This window comes from Callithrix jacchus, chromosome 2, assembly GCF_049354715.1.
Source record: "Callithrix jacchus isolate 240 chromosome 2, calJac240_pri, whole genome shotgun sequence".
NCBI lineage: Eukaryota > Metazoa > Chordata > Mammalia > Primates > Cebidae > Callithrix > Callithrix jacchus.
The window spans coordinates 64,563,706-64,577,903 of NC_133503.1; the positions used below are offsets into that span (position 1 = coordinate 64,563,706).

General features: G+C 40.9%; 2 protein-coding genes across 3 annotated transcripts in view; one reads left to right on the forward strand and one right to left on the reverse strand.

The window, feature by feature from the left end:
• Positions 1-521: 521 nt before the first annotated feature.
• On the forward strand, positions 522-2,456 carry LOC103790833 (ADP-ribosylation factor-like protein 2-binding protein). Its single transcript, XM_008990843.5, has one exon. It carries the CDS (start codon positions 729-731, stop codon positions 1,215-1,217), a length of 489 nt encoding a protein of 162 aa, XP_008989091.2. The 5' UTR covers positions 522-728; the 3' UTR covers positions 1,218-2,456.
• A 2,534-nt stretch (positions 2,457-4,990) lies between these two features.
• Positions 4,991-14,198, reverse strand: part of UBTD2 (ubiquitin domain containing 2) — an 82,954-nt gene continuing 73,746 nt past the window's right edge. For both annotated transcript variants that reach the window (XM_035290522.3, XM_054251722.2), the window contains exon 3: positions 4,991-7,530. In XM_035290522.3, the coding sequence (XP_035146413.1) occupies positions 7,133-7,530 (398 nt within the window). In that variant the 3' untranslated portion in view covers positions 4,991-7,132. The remainder of the gene's footprint in view (positions 7,531-14,198) is intronic.

The window sequence follows — 14,198 nt, forward strand, 5'->3', positions numbered from 1 at the left end:
TATGTTGGCCATGCTAGTCTTGAACTCCTGACCTCAGGTGATCTGCCCACCTCGGCCTCCCAAAGTGCTGGGACTACAGGCGTGAGCCAGTGTCTGGCCCGACTATCAGATTTTTAAAACGTTCTTCCTTTTAAGAGCATCTTCCTCAACTGGATGCTTCTAGCGTGGTGTCAGGAAACTGAGCATCTCTCTGAAGGGCCCACACTGAAACTTGTGTCAGAACAAAAATTCAAATGCATCACTTAAGTGACATTCTTTTGGGACTTAGTAGTACAATTTAAAATCAAACTACTAATGTCCACTTAAGAACTTTTTTCACAATTACATTTTATTTTAAATGTGTTTGTAGGTATGTGTGTAGATGCTTCAGCTTAAGTTTCACTATTTTCACAGTGAATTAACCCATCAGATTATGCTTTTAAGGGTAGAGTTTACTAGACAGTGTACATTTAGGCATGTTTTTGAATGGTACCAACATTCTGTATTACTACTATGTCATAGTTGCATTAAAACTTTTGGTCGAGTGCAGAGCGTCCGGCGGAGCCTAGAGGCCGTGCTGGCGGGTGGCAGCAGCCGGGTACCCAGGGTTGGGCCTGGCGCGCAGGCGCTGACCCGACTAGGCAGTGAGCGGCCGCGGCCTTGGTTGCTAGGCCTTAACCCGGCCAGCGGCCGCGCCCTGCGTGTGGGTGGGCCGCGGGCGGGGTAGGAGCTTACGCGGGGCGGCGACGATGGACGCCTTAGAAGAGAGCTTTGCGCTGTCTTTCTCCTCTGCCTCTGATGCAGAATTTGATGCCGTGGTTGGATATTTAGAGGACATTATCATGGATGACAAGTTCCAGTTACTACAGAGAAATTTCATGGACAAGTACTACCTGGAGTTTGAAGACACAGAGGAGAATAAACTCACCTACACTCCTATTTTTAATGAATACATTTCTCTGGTAGAAAAATATGTTGAAGAACAGCTGCTGGAGCGGATTCCTGGATTCAACATGGCAGCTTTCACCGTAACATTACAGCATCATAGAGATGAAGTGGCTGGTGACATATTCGACATGCTGCTCACCTTTACAGATTTTCTGGCTTTTAAAGAAATGTTTTTGGACTACAGAGCAGAAAAAGCAGGCCGAGGACTGGATTTAAGCAGTGGCTTAGTGGTGACGTCGTTGTGCAAATCATCATCTGTGCCAGCTTCCCCGAACAATCTGCGGCACTAGGTCCTGCCTCCAGCCAATGAATGGGATCATTCTGGATGTCACTGGCCCAATAGGCTCAGCTGATGATGACAGAATACATCTTAAAAAGACTGACTCTGTTATGTAACTCTTTGTGTATGTTAAGTATTGATAGGTCAAAATCAAAATGACCTAACCCCTCCTGGACCTGTTTCTCCTGAAACACCTTGTATTCATTTACCATAGTATTCCTCTTCTCCTCAAGTAGACACCTCTCTCAGGAGCTTCTGAGTCAGGCACTCCACCTGGGGGGGCCCTTCCCCCAGCACACTTGCTGGTGTGTGAGTGTGGACTAACCTGCCGTCACCACCCGCTGTCCCAGCAGGCTCTGCATGAATCTTTCTGTGCACTTGCACCCCTTTTTCACATGGGTCATGGTTTCAGTACTGCAGCCTCAGTGGAGTTCCTGATGTTTATCTAGGGTGTTACTCTAGCTCATCTCGAGATTTCGGGATCTCCTGTGATCACAGCTTTTCTCAGCTGTAGGAACCAACAGAAAGAGAGGTCCTCTGCATAAAAGCTCCGCTTGAAAAGCCACCCCTAGTCCTAACATTTCCAGTCATAGTGTCACTGTCTTCTGGTTCTGATTTAGTCCCCACTGTTTCTAGAAGTCTCTTTTAAGCATTATTTTTGAAAAAAAAATATTTTTATAGATGAATACTCAGGCTAACCTAGTGGATGTGATCTTGGAACTTCCATGATTATCCACGTAAAAGATCAAAGTATTATATGCTGTGAGCTTTTTAGGTGTTAGTGCTGTGAAGGCAAAAATGCTTTCTACATTCACGTTCGTTCCTGTGTTACTGGGCACCGATGAATGTATGCTGTGTGCTAGAAATAGACTAACGCAGATTCTTACAGCATGTTAGTGTGCTTGCATGTTTGCTGAAAAACCTTCTGTGTAAACCAGTTTGTTAGGTTGTCTGGGTTAGGTAGGGACTGCAGTTTTTTCCTGTCAAAATCTCTCCTGCCAAGATGGTGTTCCACTGTCCAGCCCAGCATGAGTAGCATGTAGAACACAGCTTTACTGGCTGTTTGTCTGCTTTGGTGTAGTGCAGTGTGTGTTAGATTACTTATCAGAAAACATGTGTGTCATCTCTAGAAAGAAAAAAACGTAGTAGTCCAATCCCAGTGTGTCCCTTTGACTTTTTTTAATAGTAAAAATAAGAATCTGTACTGACTTTTCACTTGGCCATTCTGGTATTAAAGGAAAAGCTCTAAGCTCTGTGTTTTCCTGTGCTGATCTGTCACTTACTAAATACTTTTGTACCATGAGTAAAATTTGAGGTGTTTTGCAAGAACCAAAAAAAAAAAAAAAAAAAAAACTTTTGGTCAACCAGGTGTTATCAGGTGGCCTGAGCCCTGGGGAGAGAGCAGCACCTGCAGAGGTAGAGGAATGCAGGCCTGATGGGAGGGAGGGCTTACCAGGCTACAGTTTCAGCCTAGGCCCAGACTGGCTCCTCCACAATCTATATCCACTACAAAGAGGGAAGACATTTGGAAGAAGCTAACTATAAATAAAGTGAGATCATTTATTAGGCTGCTTTTAATGGCAATGGCAAAAACTCCAATTACCTTTGCACCAAACCAGTATCTTCCATTGGTCCTTAGAGTTCATGTCTTACCATCATCTTAAGCCTCACGCCAAAGACAATGATTAGAAAACGGCAAATGAACTGTGCTGACATCTGCTGAGTAGGACAGTTACCCACCCACCTGAGCAGCCTACAGAACCAGAAGGATCAGAGGCATCACCAGAGACCCAAACAGAAATCACAGAAGATTGGCTATATCAAGGGAGATTATCAGCTTCATTCTTTCCTCTTGTAAGTGAAAACACTCAATCACAGTATTGGGGAGTTGGAGGTAGACACAATGTATATCTGCTAATTTGTCCAATGAATAAGACCATTAAAAAAGCTATAGTGTCTTAAAACTTGTCATAAAATAAGGATTTGTTTTTCACATTAATGAGGAAAAGATATGTCATTCAATAAGTAATATCAGGAAAAGTGGGGTAGCTATTCAGAAAAATAAATCTGAAGTGCTACCCTACTTCTTTCACCAAAATAAACTCCATATAACAATGAAACCAAAAAGGAAACACATAAGAGAAACATTTTTGTAATTGCAGATTGGGGAAGACCTTTTGAGGTTAAGAAGAAAACCCAGAAGCTATAGAGTAAGAGACTGACAGATCTGACCATGAAAAACTTAAAATTTGCACATGGCAAATTCCACAAAAACAAAAGAAATGACAACACATGATAGAAAAGAACTAATTTCCTTAATATAGAACAGGTATGTACAAGTCTTGAGAGTAAAGACAAAAAAGCAATAGGAATATGGGCAAACAGAAAATTCACAGAAAAAAAAAAGGCCTTAAACTATAGTATAATGTTAAACTTCACTCACAAGGAAAACACAGGGCAAAAACCATAGGACAAAGTTTTTACCTATCAGATTGTCAAAGATCAGAAAGGTGGTCAGGGTGTAGGGAAATAAAAGCAGTCATACTGCTGTAGTATAAGGATTAATTGGTAAAATCACTTTGGAGGACAAGTCACATAAATCTATAGATTGCAATTCCTACATCTATGTATACAGACACAAAGATGTTAACTATATAAAAGGAAACTCATCCCAGCATGGTTTGCAGTAGCAAAAGACTAGAAACAGCAAAACCGACCGGAATAAAGAGACTGATGTAACTGTGGCATGCCCAGACAACAGAGGGCCACTGCACCTGTGAAAACCTAGATCCGCATATGCAGACCTAGATCGATGTATGCGGAATCATCTCTGGGATTTACCATTTTAGAAAAAAAAAAGTATATATATTTATGGAAAAAAATGAGGTGGAGTGAATACAGCCACATACGCTAGAAGAGTGGTTCTCAGAGTGCACCTCTCAGATCAGCAGAAGCAGCATGACCCAGGAACTTTTAAGCATGCAGATGACAGGGCAACACCCAGACCTAATGATTCAGAACATCTGAGGGAAGGGTCTAGCAATCTGTTTTAATAAGCTTCCAGGTGATTCTGATGCATGCTCAAGTTTAAAGATACCCAGAAAATGGTCAAAGTTGTTACCTCTGGGGAGGAGAAACAGAAGAATGATAGGAGTGAAAGACTCTTTCATCTTGGTATGTTTGGATTCTTTTTCCATGGGTATGTATCCCCTATTTCATAAAATTATGAAGTATCACCTACTTTACATAAAAGTCTCCGGGTTGGAGGGCAATGGCACGATTATGGCTCACTGTAGTCTTGACATCCCAGCTCAAGTGATCCTCCAAACTCAGCCTAAGTAGCTGGGACTTCAGGAGTGTGCCATCATGTCTGGCCAGTTTTTAAATTTTTAGTAGAGATGGGGTCTCCCCTACATTGCCCAGGCTGGCTCTTGAACCAAGTGATCCTCCCGTCTTGGCCTCCTAACGTGCTGAAATTACAGACATGAGTCACAGCACCCAGCCAGCATGATTCTTAAAAAAGAAAACAAAAAACAAAAGCAAAAACAATGACCTATTTTAGATCAAGATTTCAATGCAGAAGATGAAGCACATTTAGAGATGACCATGTTGGACTTGGCATAGCAGAGCCTAAGTTTGGTGATAATAAACCTGTTATTTATTTAGCAGAGGTTTTTTTTTTAAAAAAGGAAAAACCTTCATACTTCTCACTTAGAATGAGGCAATTACCCTTATATAGAGAGTATAAACAATTAAAAACCAATAATAAAGGCAAAGACAGAGAAAAATTGAATTTTTTTTTAAAAAAGCACATAAACCCTACATACTAAAATTATACACATCGAGTACTGGTCCAATCTTATATCAATCTATTTACAATTAAACAGCACCATGGTTTTCCCACCTAGGTTAGTTAAACATGCCCAGAGAATTGTTATTCAAAGTACATGTTCCTTTAAAATAAAATAAACTCTTAAAGAGAGCTCAAATCCTCAACAAAAAAAGACCTTTTACCAATCGACATCATAGATATTGATGACATCACAAATTTTCCTTAAGAAAAAATAGTTTTAAACACTTTTTCTTTGCCAGTTGACAAACTTTTGAGAAGTGCTACTATTTGATGTGGCACACAAATGAACAAAAACTCTGATGACAGGAGCGATATACTGAAATACCCTAATATCTCCACCTCTAAACACACAAAAAGTTCTCCTTTGGGATTAATGCTGTGGTCTTCACTTGAATTTAGATTCAATCATCAGCAAATTTAAATTAGATATAGCCACAATCTTTAAAGTGATTGCATAAAAACAGGGTAGTAGTTAAAGCTCTCAGAAACATGATAACTTACAATTACAGATATATTTAATCGGGCTATAGGAAATGTAACACCATTTAAATGTTACATTTAAACTAATTAGCAGTTTCATTTTTGTCATTAAAATTAATAATGCACTTCACATCCAAACAGGTGTGGAGGGCTGATATTTTCCAACTGAGAACAGCGTTAAGTGCCTTCTTGCCTGTACTTTTTCATCTCGCGGATTCTCAGGGGTACATTGGTCACACGTTAGCCCTTCTCACTTATGAAACCAACTTTTAAAAGGCTCCAAATTAAACTTAATTCTTGGCAGGTTTACTCCAGTCATAGCATAGAAGAATCAGATTATCTCACTGGATTTTTCAGTCCCCTAATCCTGACTTGCAAAAGGTTCTTATAATTTACCTCTTTGCTACAAAAGATGAGGGAGGAAAATTGTCATCTACCATGACTAGAGGTAACAAGAGAACTGGAAAGCACTAAGGTATAAAGCAATGTTCCATTATTTGGTCTCACTGCTAATGTTTATGTGACACCAGTAAAACGTTCACACTTACAAATTTTGAGTTGAAATTTCCTCTAAAAGATTGAAAATAGGCACAGTTCTCCCAGGCACAGATAGAATATGCTTTCCTTACACTCCTCCCTGCAAAGTGGAGGAGACCAATGACTTTATTAACTTGTAGTGGGAACAGCTTACTTGATTCTGGTGTTTCCTGGCCCAGGAACCATGCATTTGGGGGTTATAGTTTGCTATGAAAAGTTCCAAGCAGGATAGATAGATCAATGAAGGTACAATATAGCAGTGACCTTCTGAGCCTGGATATAAAAACAGTTTCAATATATAGACCTTTCAAAATACTTATGCAGCAAGATGACAGTGACTTTTCAACTGAGTATCTGTTGAAAATCAGAGACCTGACTGTATTGACTAAATTATTGCCTAGTGTTCCAGAAGGGTGCCTGCCACTAACGTGCTAGAAGGCACCAAAATTTAGCGTGAATGTAAATAAGGAGCTCGACACGTGCGGATGAGGAAAGCAACACTAAAGCACAATTTGCCAGTCTACTCACTTATGGCTGAATATTAATCGAGCTAACAATAAAAAAACCAGAATACAAGCAACCTCAAATACTTCTCTTTTCAGTTTCCATTAGAAAAAAAAAAAGCTTAAGTTTTATATCTATTATTTATGGTTTCTGGAAATTATATAATTTGATATATTCTTCTAAAAAAATTCTGTATTCAAAAAGGTGCTTGGTGCTGTCCTTCATGGATGCAATGTTTCATTTACAGTCCAAGTCATTTAAATACAACCATTACATAGGTGTTGTTTTAAAATAAATGGTTATCTATTTCTTAACTGCCCTTCAAATTAGAAATTGTAATTACATGAGTCTCAAAGCCTGGCTCTTTGTGTTTTATTATTTTTGTTGGTCTCCATCACAGATGGAATTTTTCACTGGTAATTCCTCAGAACTAAATCCATTCATAGGGAAGGAATTTAGAGCAGTGAAATAAATTTCACGCCATAGAGTAGGACATAACAACAACAATAAAAGGGCGCAGAGGGATGTGGGAGCCAGCCAGCAGGCTCAGTTCAGTTCTCCACTGGTGTTGGGTTTTGCACAGGTTGGCTCACTATCACCTGTACAACGTAGTCCTTTGGGATCTTCAGCTCTTCGAACTTCATTTTGTCGGTGAGAGGTCTGCCAGAAAAGAACCACCGCTGACTACCTGGTTCCACTCCCTCTGCTGCATGCAACCGTCTCTTCATGTGGAATACCGTGTCTGTGCTGCGAACTACAAGTTTGAGGTCTTTGCCTGTGGAAAGGCGCAAACGAAGCTGACATTCATATCCAGAATTGGGTGGTGGCTCAGGAATATCCAGAGTCTCTATGTCACTCTTTTCCTCTATCATGTTGATTGGCGGTGCCAAGCAATAGACTGGAAGCTGGTATCTGTTCCCCAGTTCATCGTAGCACTCTGTAAGTGCACCTTCAGAAAGAGAAGATATGAATAAGAACTTAATCCTAAATGAATGCATTTTAGTTTACAACTCGAAAAATGATTAAGCTTCTCTTGCTAGCATGGCACTATAAAGAAAAAAAACCTAAAACAATGTCAATCACTGTCAGCTGATCAATGATTATCAAATCCTATACCCAATAATTTATTTCTTTTATATTAACCAGAATGCTAGATCCTTACCACTATGCTTTTCTAAGTAATTTCATATCCATGTCACAATTTCATTAAAACGGAAGTGAAAGGACATACAACTCAAACATACTACTAATATTATTAATGCTTACATAAGACTTAGAGGAAATTTAAATTATATTAGGATATCTTTTTACAGAAATGAATCACTACCTTAAACAAGGAAGCAAAAAAAAAAAAAAAAAAAAGATTCCTAAGCTCAACTCACCACAAGTGTTCCAGAGCAGTTTTCTTTTTTTAATTGAGATGGTGTCTCACTCTGTTGCCCAGACTGGAGTGCAATGGCATGATCCTGGCTCACTGCAACCTCTGCCTCCTGGGTTCCAGCGATTCTCCTACCTCAGCCTTCCAAGTAGCTGTGCTAGGATTACAGGTGCCACTACCATACTCGGCTAATTTTTTCTATTTTTACTACAGACGGGGTTTTGTCATGTTGGCCAGGCTAGTCTCGAACTCCTGACCTCAGGTGATCCACCCACACTGGCCTGCCAAAGTGCCAGGATTACAGACTGTTTTTAGTGCCTGGACTTCCTTTTTTCTTTTTGAGACAGAGTCTCACTCTGTTGCCCAGGCTGAAGTGCAGGAACAGGATCTCGGTTCACTGCAACCTACATTTCCCGAGTTCAAGCAATTCTCCTGCCTCAGCCTCCTAAGTAGCTGGGACTACAGGCGCACACCACCATGCCTGGCCAATTTTTCTATTTTTAGTAGAGACAGGATCTCACCGTGTTGGCTAGGCTGGTCTTGAACTCTGGATCTCAAACAACCCATCTGCCTTGTCCTCTCAAAGTGCTGAGATTATAGGCATAAGCCACCATACTCAGCCCATTGCCTGGACTTTCTAAACTGAAGCACTTGGCAAGCAGTCCTTAGTCCAAAAAGATCACAAATTAGTGATGACAGCCCTAGCAGCTGCCACAGATTCATTGCTTATCTATGAGTCTCATTAGCAAAATTACCACAGAAATGACTGAGGTGTCTTATTTAACCCCAATTAGTCAATCTAGTACAGAGAAGCTATGGATTAAAAAGGAAAAACAAAAGACACAATGTAGCTCAGGGAAGGGAAAAAGCACTTATGGTTTTTAAAAAATGTATTAATGGCTAATTTCCTTACAAATTATAATTTAAAAATAAAAAAACAATATTTTAGAGACAAGGTCTTGCTATGTTGCCCAGTCTGGTCTCAAAACTCCTGGGCTCAAGCAATCTTCCTGCCTCTGCCTTCTGAGTAGCTGAAACTAGGTGTGTAAACTACATTATAATTACCAGGACTTCTTTTGGGGGAACTTGAAAGCATAACATTTTCTTTTTTTTTTGAGACAGTTTTGCTCTTGTTGTCCAGGCTGGAGTGCAATGTCACTATCTCGGCTCACCACAACCTCCACCTCCCGGGTTCAAATGATTCTCCTGCATCAGCTCCCAGAGGAGCAGAATCACAGGCATATGCCACCATGCCCGGCTAATTTTGTATTTTTAGTAGAGATGGGGTTTCTCCATGCTGGTAAGGCTGGTCTCAAACTCCTGACCTCAGATGATCTGCCCGCCTCAGCCTTCCAAAGTGCTGGGATTACAGGCACAAGCCACCACCCATGCCCAGCCGAAAGCATAACTTAATGAATGTTTTAAGGTTATGCGTAACATATACTTTCCTCAAACTAGAATATCACATCAGCTTATTATCAATTTGGATAAAAAAACAAAACATCTATCGGATCCAGAACACTGAGAAATGGTTATCAATGAACAAATGAGTTAATGAACAGGTATTTGTGTTTAATGTCAATAGGATGAAAATATAAAGCATCTGAAACGAGACTGGAATGGTCACCAACCCACCACAGGTCTGATCCGGTCCGCCTTCTGAGTAACATAAGATGAGCTGAGGTGATAGCTTAGCTGGAAAGCGGAACACACATGAATCTTCCCTCTTCTGTTGCCTCCGTATATTCACTAACACCACTGCAGAAATGGATCTACTTCAAGCACAGTTGTGATCACTAGCAGTCCCTACACCAGTAACTTCACACTGTTGTATCAATGCATTTATAAATGTGGGTATAGTCAGATGCACAAACTTCACTGTTCATATACTTCATACAACCTAGTCCTGAGGCAAAGACGCCTACTGGTGTCTTTCAAATGGGTTGGCTATCATTAGAACCAGAAAAGAGGAAGAGGACAGTTCACTACATACCCCTCATCTCTATGAGGAAAACCCCTTTAGTGACATATCTCACCGATATTGGGGGTCAGTAGTATCAGCCTTGTAGGTATACAACAACACATTTACATAACTGCTCCACTATAAAAAAATTCTCTTAAGAGAGGCACTGTACCAAATCATCACCTGTGGCGTCAGACCAAGATGTAATTCCCAGCCTTTTTAGTTACTAGCTGTGCAACCTTGAGCAACATTCTTTAATCTGAAATACCTTTCTCAATCAACAAAATTAGGCAGAATACAACTGACCTCTAAAGTTGTTTCCAGGTTTACACAAGTGTCATTACCTTACATACCATGGCAGATACAATACAGCAGGACTGCAAACCAAACCAGTCAAACTGCAGGCAGAATGATGTCTTTGTTTTTTTTTTCAAACGGAATCTCGCTCTTTTTCCCAGGCTCGAGTGCAGTGGCGTGATCTTAGCTCACTGCAATCTCTGCCTCCCAGGTTCAAGCAATTCTCCTGCCTCAGCTTCCCCAGTAGCTGGGATTATAGGCGCACCCACCACACCCAGCTACTTTTTGTATTTTTAGTAGAGACAGGGTTTTACCATGTTGGTCAGGCTGGTCTCCAACTCCTGACCCTGTGATCCGCCCACCTTGGCCTCCCAAAGTGCTGGGATTACAGGCGTGAGCCACCGCACCTGGCCTGTTTTTGCTTTTGAGACGGAGTTTCACTCTTGTTGCCCTGGCTGGAGTGCAATGGCGCAATCTCAGCTCACTGCAACCTCCACCTCCTGGGTTCAAGTGATTCTCCTGCCTCAGCCTCCTGAGTAGCTGGGATTACAGGCGCCCACCACCACGCCTGGTTAATTTTTTGTATTTTTAGTAGAGATGGGGCTTCATCATGTTGGCCAGGCTGGTCAACTCCTGACCTCAGGTGATCCACCTGCCTCGGCCTCCCAAAGTGTAGGAATTACAGGTGTGAGCCACCGTGCCTGGCCAGAATAATGTCTTGACTGCAAAACTTCCTATATTCATAGCCTCCCTACAAACGAGGACTGGAGATGCCAGGGCAGCCTTTTGTACGGTGCTAAAGCAGTAGTGCTTGCCAACCTCAAACAAATGTACAATCCAACAGGCACTTCAGCTCTTACTAGATCTGAATACGAACTTCTCCAACACAATGGAAAGAGGCCCAGTCTTTTCCCTACTGTCCTTTATCCCAGTGAGTCAGGATTTAGTTTTCATACCTCTAAAAGGTGAGAGAGAAAACTGCATGAAGAATTACAGCTGGATGGTGTAACTTATGCTCCACCAGTGCTCAATTCATAATGCTGGAAGTAAGCAATTATAGAAGCTCCTGTATTTCAGTATTTTTAGAAACGTAATTTGTTTTTTATTTAATATGCAGTTTTCTAGTTTATTCTTTCTGGCACTTCTTTCTACAAAATTACAATCTGAGTTGTAAATACACTCTAGTTTTAAACTAGAAATCAGACTTCCTGGTTCTAATCTGGCATGCAAAAAACTTAGAAGTCACCACTCCATCCTAACAAGTAAAAGGCTAAGCAAACTGAAAAATCAACAGATCTTCTTAGATCTGTAGAAGCAAGGTCACAGGGTAAACCACTGTCCCCCCACATAGGAGAGACAGGCAAGGGAATACAGAGAATCACCATTTATCAGAGCAGATGCTCAGGAGGTGAAATCTCTGCAGAACCAGTGCAGGGTAGGCAAACTTCAAATGTAACTAAGTGAACTGCTAAAGGCTCAATGTGGACAAGTCTCAGAAAACTCCATGGGGACTCGGTGAAGGGTATCTGGGGAAAGTGATGCCATTGTGAGTTTTACCTCCTGGACCTCTACAACTTCCTCATAGTGACAATCAGAATAATCCCCTGGGTTGGAGGAGGGTGCAAAAGGAACCATTTAAACATGTCAGAACATTCTTCCCTCAAAAGAAACTAATTAGAGCCTAACCTGCTGGGGTTTTATCAGAGCCTAACTGATCTGAAAGAAGAGAAAAGCCCAGCTTCAGCTCCTTTGAGCCATCCTGACCCACCTATGGGACTATGACTGAGAAGCACTAGTCAAATTCATGATCCCGAGGCAGAGGCTCACAAAAAGACTGAAAACCTAATCATAGGGTGACAGAATGCTTCCCCACCCTGCACCTGATCTCCACATTACTAAAGATACATTTCATGTGGTTCCTGTATATCGTGTCCACCTTTCCCGAAAAATTACAAGCTGTACCAAAAGGCAAAAAACACAGTTTTTTAGAGCAAGCATCAGACTCAGAGGTAGCAGAGGTGTTATAAGGAACAGACTGGGAATGTAAAACATGATTAATTGCTAATGGCTCTAATGGATGAAGTAGACAGCATGTAAGAAGAACGGATGGGAATGTAATAAGAGAGATGGAAATTCTAAAAAAGAACCAAGAAGAAATGCTAGAGAACAAAACCAATCTAGCAGAAATGAGAACGCCTTTGATGGGCTTATTGGTAACTGAACATGAATGAGGAAGGAATATCTGAGTTTGATATCTCAGTAAAAATCTCCAAAACTGAAAAGCAAAGACAAAAGAAGACCACAAAACCCCAAAAGAAAAAACTCCACCTCAAAATAAGAGTATCCAGAAACTGTGCGACAAACCAAAGTGTAACATACACATAACGGGAATAGCAGAGGAGAACAAGAAAAAGAAACAGGAAAAATATTTGAAACAATTATGACTGAGAATTTTCCAGAGTTAATGTCAGAAAAACTACACACATCTAGGCATATCATTTTCAAACTTCAGGAAATCAAAGATAAAAAAAAAAGAACCTGGCCAGACACGGTGATTCATACCTATTAACTCCAGACTTCCTTGGAACTCAAAACCAGCTTGGACAACACAGTGAAACTGTCTCTACAAAAAATACAAAAATTAGTTGGGCATGGTGGTATCTAACTATAGTTCCAGCAACTTGAGAGGCTGAGGTGAGAGGATTGCTTGAGCCCAGGAGGTGGAGGGTGCAGTGAGCTGAGACCATGCCACTGAATTGCAGCCTGGGCAAGAGACAGACCTGTCTCAAAAAAAAAAAATATTACATATCCAACTCCAACTTCTCAGAAACCGCACAAGTATATAGTGAAGTGAAATATTTAAAGCATAGAAAGAACCACTAACCTACAATTCTGCATCCTGTAAAACTATCCTTCAAAACTGAAGGAAAGGCAGGGCATGGTGGCTCACACCTGTAATCTCAGCACTTTAGAGGCCGAGGGGGGTGGATCACCTGAGGTCAGGAGTTCCAGACCAGCCTGGCAAACATGGTGAAACACCATCTCTACTAAAAATACAAAAAAATTAGCCAGGCATGGTGGCAGCTGCCTGTAATCTCAGCTACTCGGGAGGTTGTGGCAGGAGAATCTCTTGAACCTGGGAGGCAGAGGTTGCAGTGAGCCGAGATCTTGCCATTCCACTCCAGACTAGGCAACAAGAGCAAGACTCTGTCTCAAAAACAAAAAAGAAAACAAATGAAAAAAACGGAAGGAGAAAAATACTTTATCAGATAGATAAAAATTGAGTGAATTTGTTGCTCATACACCTGCCTTGCAAGAAACATTATCAGATCTACATATAGAAAGGAAAAGCACTGGAGAAGAAATAAGTGAAGGTAAAATAAGAACCTTAAAGAAAATTTTTTTTTTTCTGATTTATTTTTAGAGACAGGGTCTTGCTGTCACCTAGGCGATAATATACTGGTGTGATCATAGCTCAATGCAGCCTTGAACTCCTTGGTTTAAGGCTATCCTTCTGCCTCAGCCTTATAAGTAGCTGGAACTACAGGTATACCCCACCATGCTCAGCTAATTTTTAAATTTTTTTTGTAGAGGCAGGGTTTTGCCATGTTCATTTTCCCAAGACTGGTCTCAAATTTCTGGGCACAAGCAATCCTCCCACCTCGCCTGCTGGGATTACAGGCATGAGCCACTATGCCTGGTCCAAGAAGAAATAACGTTTAATGTAAATGCACCTAACAGCATAGCATCAAAGTATGTGAGGCAGAAACTGATAGAACTACAAAAAGAAAGAGATGAATCCACTATTATAGTTGAAGGCTTCAACACCCCTCAATCTAACAAGCAGAAAATCAGAAATGATATATGTGAATGCAACAATACCATAAATCAATTTAATATAATGGACATGTTTAAACTACTTCATCCAACAATAGCAAAATATACATTCTTAAGTTCACATGGAACATTCACTGAGAAA

Bases quoted from the DNA above. Each gene is read 5' to 3' on its own strand.
- LOC103790833 (XM_008990843.5), top strand. From the start codon at position 729: ATGGACGCCTTAGAAGAGAGCTTTGCGCTGTCTTTCTCCTCTGCCTCT.